General features: G+C 48.8%; 1 protein-coding gene and 1 pseudogene across 1 annotated transcript; one reads left to right on the forward strand and one right to left on the reverse strand.

The window, feature by feature from the left end:
• Positions 1-274: 274 nt before the first annotated feature.
• On the forward strand, positions 275-1,539 carry LOC117094245 (annotated as a pseudogene).
• A 3,844-nt stretch (positions 1,540-5,383) lies between these two features.
• On the reverse strand, positions 5,384-7,558 carry TMEM185B (transmembrane protein 185B). Its single transcript, XM_033231777.1, has one exon. It carries the CDS (start codon positions 7,088-7,090, stop codon positions 6,038-6,040), a length of 1,053 nt encoding a protein of 350 aa, XP_033087668.1. The 5' UTR covers positions 7,091-7,558; the 3' UTR covers positions 5,384-6,037.

A 7,558-nucleotide genomic window follows, 5' to 3' on the forward strand; every position in this document is an offset into this window, starting at 1 on the left:
GCTTTATTTTAGCTATAGCATGATTTATCTTATCCTCCAACACATGAGACTTTCAATACGCATTTTTTCTAAACCGTATCCCCGACCCCCTTACTTAGCAGTAGCAGGAAAGTCAGCTAAATTCGGGCTCCATCCCTGACTCCCATCCGCCATAGAAGGCCCAACCCCAGCCTCAGCCCTATTCCACTACAGCACTGGAGCTGTAGCAGTTTTCCTACTCATCCGTTTCTACGCTTTAATAGGAAATAACCTATGAATCCGAAACCTCTACATTATGTCAAGGGGCTATTACCACCCTACTTACAGCAATCTGCCCTTTAGCGCCCGGAGAATGCCCGACAGCCACCTTCTGTCCCGTGACCGCCGGGCTCAGCATCCGGACGAGCCGCCAGGCTCGGGAGAGCAGGAGACTGGGGAGGGCTCTGGCCACGCCTCGTCAGCCCCAGAGCCTCCACCAATCCCGGGCCCGGAAAGACCACGCCCGCTGCCGGCCCCGCCCAGCACCTGCGCAGGTGCATTCTCCACCTCAAGCCAGCAGGGCCTTGTGATAGTCACAGCTGGTATTAATCAGCCGCATCTAGCATTCCTTCACATCTGCACCCACGCCTTTTTAAAAGCTATATTATTTATATGCTCAGGCTCCATTATCCATACCCTCAATGATGAACAAGATATCCGAAAAATAGGAGGACTATTCAAGACTTTACCTCACTTCCTCTTCCCTTATTATTGGCAGCCTTGCACCTACAGATATACCTTTCCTCACAGGCTTTTACTCCAAAGACCTTATCATCGAAACCGCAAATACATCATAGAGCAACGCCTGAGCCTTATTACTCTTATTGCCACCTCCTTAACAGCTGTCTATTGTACTCGTATTATTTTCTTCACTCTAATAGGACAACCTCGCTTCATAACTCTACTATTAATGAAAATAATCCCTTCCTAATTAACTCAATTAAGCACCTAACAATCAGCAGTATCTTTGCTGGATTTCTCATGACCAACAGTATTATTCCTGCTTCATCCCTCCAAACAACTATACCACTTCACCTAAAGCTCACAGCCTTAGCTTTTACCACCTTAGGCCTCTTACTAGCAATAGAGCTCAAGCTCATAACTAATAATCTTAAACTAAAGTACCCATTACAGATATTTAACTTCTACAATATGCTAGGTTTTTATTCAGCCACACTTCATCGTTCAACCCCTCCACTCAAGCCTATTCAGGGGTTGGGCTAAAGGTTGAAGCACAGATTTTATTAAACTTTTATTTTATTTATTCTCTCTTTCCCCCATGATAATATAGGATAGCAGTTCTCAAATGATTTGGTCACAAGACCCCTTCACACTCTTGAAAATGATTGAGGACCCCAACGAGCTTTTGTTTATGAGTTACGTCAATATTTAGCATCTTAGAAATTAAAGCCAATAACTCTGAAAAATATTTATTCATCCATTTTAAGACTATACATCCATTACATGTTAACTTAAAAAAATTTAAACCTAGATTTTCCAAAACAAAAAATATAGTTCATCAGTAGGAGTGGCATCGTTTTGCATTTTTGCAGACCCTTAAAGCCTGGCTTAACAGAAGGCTGCTGCATCCTCATAGCTGCTTCCGCCTTCCTGAGCCCTATTACTCTTATTGCCACCTCCTTAACAGTTGTCTATAGTACCCGTATTATTTTCTTCACTCTAATAGGACAACTTGCTTCATAACTCTATTATTAATGAAAATGATCCCTTCCTAATTAACTTAATTAAGCACCTAACAATCAGCAGTATCTTTGCTGGATTCCTCATGACCAACAGTATTATTCCTGCTTCATCCGTTGCAGTATGGTATCCTGGCTGAAGAAAACCACGTGGGGTTGGGAAAGGAAGGACCTTGAGGACCCCCAGGGTTCCTTGGACCACACTTCCGAGGGCATGGTGTGGCAGCTGACTTTAACCCATACATTCTAGAATAGAGCCATGACCAAACCAGAGGGACAGACACCTGCAGATATACTGGTTTGAGGGCTGGAAGAGGTATTAACAGTTGATAAAGCAGCTTGGCATTGCCTCTCTTTTCTCCTAGGGAAGGGATAAACCACTGTCTTGTTACGAGGCATGGTTGTGTTATGTCAGGTGGGAGCCTGATTTCTGAGGTGTGCGCATGGGAAGAGGAGTGTGTCAGATAGCCAAGTAAAGTGGTGTAGTGGACTTTAGTCATCTTTGGCAGCTGAACACCCTTCCTCTTGGGAAAATCTTTTATCGAGGGAGTTTGGGCAGAGTCCTGCCTCCTCCTCCTCTGAGACAAAGGAGCCAGATGCTGTCTCCTCACACGTTCTGGAAGCTACAGAATGAACACATACCTGAGGTTTGCCCGATCATATCCTCCCTTTTGGTACTTAATCTTGAGCTCATGGCAGACAGCTGAGGGTGAGGCTGGAGGCTCCCTTTTTGTGGGTGTCATGCTCTCAGTGGTGGTGGCCATGGCAGCTGCAGCACCCCCAGCAAATGGTCCCTGTGGTGCAGCCCTTCCGGGGTTTCCAGCCATGCAACTTCCCGGATCCCTGTGGACTTGCTGGGCTTCATCCCATCTTTCCTGCCCAGCTGAGTGACCTGTATCCCAATAGCTTCTTTCACTGAGTCAGGGCCCTGGCAGGGCCGGGCACGATGGCCTCCCTCACCGTCTGCTGCTTCCACCTAAAAGGCTGTGCTCCCTCCACCCAGGTTTAGCCTTTCCAAAGCACCCTGCATGGCCCTCCAGAGAAGCTTTGGATTCCAGCACTTTCCTAAAACTGTCCTGTGTGGAGCACTCGGGCCTCACCACTGTTAACCAAGGGGCTGGAATGCAGGGTCTTTCTCATCTCACCTCAAATCCCCAACAGATCCCTTCTAATGGAAACAGCTTTTAAAAATGTCAGGGTATTTGTAAAGCACAGGGGAAACAAATCATCGGTGATCTGCAAGCAATTCCTTGAGAACCATTTTGTACCACTGAGGTCATAGAGTGACAGCCCTCTATGTGGACTGCGCTTGCTCCTTGGCCAGGCACTGCCTCACCCCACAGAGGTCAGGCAGGGCCATGTGTTGCTGCCAACAGAAAGCGAGCAGGGGCTATACTTGTGCTTACAGGGTAGGGCTTGGCCTCTTGTGCTTCTGCCATAAGAAAGAACACGGCCCAAGGTAAGCTGCTACTTTGACCAGGGACCCAGAAAACGGGATGTGTTGTGGAGCAGACCTGATCAGACCCCCGGCCTGGAACGTAACCTAGAAGCCAACTGGCAGACTACCTGAGAATGGGATCTGTAGTTGTAGACCACCGAGATTTCTGATGTTGATTTGCAGCAAAAGCTGAGTGGTACATCACAGGAGAAATAGTTACAGAACTTGACACAGGCTGAACGCTGGATAATTAGTGTTTCATGGCAGTTAGGTAAATCCCCAGGCACTGCTGAAATGCTTTCAACCTCACGGACTAAACGACTTCCTACAACCTGTCACTTGTTTTTAACCTAATGGTCATGACAGCGGATGGCCTACCTGGTGAGAAAGCTTGTTTCCATACCAGACGTTGGCTCTCCAATACCAGACAGCTTGGGAGAAGAGGTTAAGATGGGCTGGGAGGTTGTGGGTGACTCCTCAAGTTGGGGAGTTTACACCAGGTACCAACAAGCTCCTGGCCTGCAACTAGCCAGGAGGGGCCAGTGGTCCCACTGCAATCCCCAAACCTGCCTCCCAATTCCTCCAGCACTGCCTGCCCATGCACCTCTAAATCTTACTGAAATGAAAATCCATGTCTTTGAGGTATTCTTTAGGGGTGGAGGGGAGGCACCGGGCTCCTGAACACAAAGATGGGCTTAAAGTTCTAGGTCACCCTGAGGCCAGCAGCATCCTTCCCTGCATTTTGCAAAAGTTGCACTGGGCTCTTTCCCTCTGTGGGTGCAGCTCATACTTCTCACTGTACAGGACACTTTGCAAGGGCAGAGCCGCTTGCTCTCCACTGCACACCCACTGCCTAGCGCCATGCTTAGCTTGGGGTAGGTCTTCAAGAAATACTGAGAAAATGAATGAATGAATCCTTCCTTATAAAAAGTTACATCCACTGCTGCCCAGGGCTGCCGGCTGGTATAAACTGCCAGTGTGTGAGACAGCGAGCCAGCTCAGTCCCAGCCAACTAAGCCGAGCTGTAGCTCCCTCAGGCATTCTGGCACTCAAGTTCTTAGCGCTGGCTTTTGCTGAGCATGTGTACAGAGCATGTTATTTTAATGCTTTACATAGGGCAAAAATAGTAAATTTAGGGTTACGTTTTTTTCTCCAAACCCAACAAGTTTGCCTCATGACCAGGGCAAAGAGTGTGGAGCCCAGTTTAGATCATTTTTAGTAAGTTACTAATAAGAAAAGTGGACTCCATCCAGTCTTCTCCACAGTAATAACACCAATACTCCTTTTTATTTTAACCTCCTTTCGAAAGTATTTATTTGTTCTCAGACGAACATTACTCTTGCAGGATCCGGCTTCTGCCCTGATTCCCTGGTGTACCACCAGCACCTAAAGAAACACTGTACTTGCCAGGCACAGTGGCTCCCGCCTGTAATCCCAGCACTTTGGGAGGCCGAGGCGGGCAGATCACCTCAAGTCAGGAGTTCGGGACCAGCCTGACCAACATGGAGAAACCCTGTCTCTATTAAAAATACAAAATTAGCCAGGCGTGGTGGCGCATGCCAGTAATCCCAGCTACTCAGGAGGCTGAAGCAGGAGAATCGCTTGAACCCGGGAGGCAGAGGCTGTGGTGAGCAGAGATCGTGCCATTGCACTCCAGCCTGGGCAACAAGAGTGAAACTCTGTCTCAAAAAAAAAGAAAAACAAAAAGAAACACTGTACTCATCTACAAAGCGAATTTGAACTGTTGTTTCCCTATTGCTGACAGATGAAAGTTTGGACCTTAAAATGATGCCTGCTTCTGTTGGCCACTTCTGGTAAAGGCCACTCTCTCCATCTTTCCAATGACAAGTAATGCTTCACACTACAGCCAACTAATAGTTTAAGATTCTGAGAAATGGACAAACCACTTGTTGCTTATTTCCTGTTACTACCTGTGTGGAAAAATGCAAGGTACTAAACAACCTGGCGCTAAACAAAGGTGCTAAACAAAGTAGCTATGTCACTTTATGGCCTGGTACCACACTGGAGCGTGTCACAAGCTCCCAAGGCCAGCGGCCTCTTCCTCTACTAACGGATACTACCAGAGACCTCGGTTACTAACACCTCAATATTAAGACCCATGGGATTTTGCGATCCCTATATTCATGCCTAGTACTTTGGTAAGATCCACACCAGGCACATATTGTTTTATGCAGTCTTTAAGGACATCTGCAATAGACACATACCTTCACGTGTAAGCTTTAAAAAATACTTTAACATAATACATTGTACTGCAGAGAACTAGAATTCAACATATTACACTGCTAAAATATTCATATAAATACTATATATGCATGGGTTCATTCCATTAGAAAAATTCACCTATCAGAATATTAAAGACCAATGTCAGCGAAGCCCAAGGAGAAGGTATTTTAACAGTAGGAACACTAAAAACATCAACTATGAGGTTTATAAACAAGTGGTGGGAAAGAGAACTCTTTACATTTGCTACTATGTCATAACAGGCACAATCTGAAATACAATTTTAGATTAGCAGTGTATAAAAATACTTTTTAAACAATACTTTTGATAGGTACAGTAGCACTTTAAACAAACAGCTGTGTAGTTATTCCTTTTGAGGACCTACTAAAACAATCCAACTGACTACCCCTGACTACACCTGAAAGTTCAAACCTGGAAAGCAAGTCTCTTACCCAGGTACACACCACACACACCCACATACTAAAACCACCTCCATCTATGATGCATACTGATGAGGCAGTGATCTCAAACAGGGCGTGAGACGACAGTGTTTGAAGCCTGTTTCCATTTCCAGGTTTGGGATGAATGAACAAGAGATAAAGGCAAGGTGGAGTCCGTGTGTGCCTGGGTCCTCTCTAGTTTAATCTGGCATATCAATATTTAACTTGGGAGGCGGGGGAACGTATTTCCCAGGGCTCTGGGTTATAACTACTCTGGCCTTCTTTCCAAATATTGGAGCAATTTTCGGAGCTTCTGGAATTGATGTTTCTTCAGCATCTTCACTATGTTCGTGATGGAGATCATATGAAATGTTCCCATATTCTCTTAAAAATGGGAAAATTTCAAGCAGAAACTGACAGAAGTCTCTGCGAATGCCAAACCACCAATGATTGCCCCCCTTTCGCCTGAATGTTGTGGCCATTAAAGTTAGTAAGGAAAGCCAAAGGGGAACAAATATGGAGATGTAGGAGAATGTATTGTGGCCATCCAATCTGTGAACCAGCAGGACCTCAAAAGTGAGCAGGGGCACGACAATCGTTATCCAGCTGATGGCCATGGTCACATGTGTTCTTCGTTGCTCGGCAACCACATCCAGGGACCGCAGGAACAGGAGGGACCAGACGATGTAATACAGGACGACCAGGCAAAGGAACGACATGAGGATCCACAGGGGCACAAACACCACCAGCCATGGCCAGTGAATAATCCTGTCCAGCTTTAGGGCGATGAAGATGAACTGCAGGATGTTGACCGAGCACAGGATCTCCAGCTCCAGCGATCTATCGTGTCGAAAGCCCCAGACGCAGGCAGCCACGGAGACGGGGGACACGAAGAAGAGAGGCATGAAGACCAGCAGCCAGAAGTGCGTGCCCCTCTCCACCCTGTCGCAGACCAGGACTTCGAACATGAGCAGCAGCAGGTGGATGCCCACAGCGATCAGCATGGCTTTGAACTCCACGCAGGCCTCTCCCTCGGTGCGGTAGCGAGGGTTGCGGGCCCAAACGCCCGCGCCCACCGAGGCGCCTGCGACGACTAGAAGCTTCCACAACCATATAGGGGCAAAGACGGCCCAGTAGCTCCACTGGATGATGCCGTCCAGGCGGAGGGGCAGCAGCACCGAGAAGAGCAGCAGGCAGGTATAGATGAGGAACTTACTGGGGTTGAAGTCCTGGAACAGGCCCCTGGGGTTCATGGCGGAGGCTGCCGCTTGCCGGCCCGGGCCTACTCCCCCGCGACGCTCAGTGCCCGCGTCTCCGCGGCTCCCCTAGCCGCCGCCTCCCGGGCCCGGCCCAAGCCGGCTCCCGGTGGACCAAGGCCGGGGCGACCAGGAGGAGGCTCGGAACGGCGACGCAGAGAGGCCGGAACACGTGCGCGCGCGATCACGTGGCCCGGCCGGAAGCGCACTGGGGTGTGGCGTGCGCGGGCACGGGCGGCGCGGCGGCTACGAACTGGGAGCTGCCTCGGTCCAGCCACCGCCCGCCTTCATTCCGTACCCATAAAGAAGGCACCTAATGCGTGTGGCGCCCGGAGGGGCCTGGCGCGCTGCTGACTTCCCAAGCGTCCCGCGACCTCGGGCGTACCCGTTCAGGCGACTCCAAGAACATGGAGGCGGGAGTGAGCTCACATCCTCCCTGCCGGCCTGGGCGGGCCCTGCGGGGGC

The sequence above is a fragment of the Trachypithecus francoisi genome, unplaced genomic scaffold, assembly GCF_009764315.1.
Source record: "Trachypithecus francoisi isolate TF-2019V2 unplaced genomic scaffold, Tfra_2.0 Lachesis_group13, whole genome shotgun sequence".
NCBI classification, from domain to species: Eukaryota; Metazoa; Chordata; class Mammalia; order Primates; family Cercopithecidae; genus Trachypithecus; species Trachypithecus francoisi.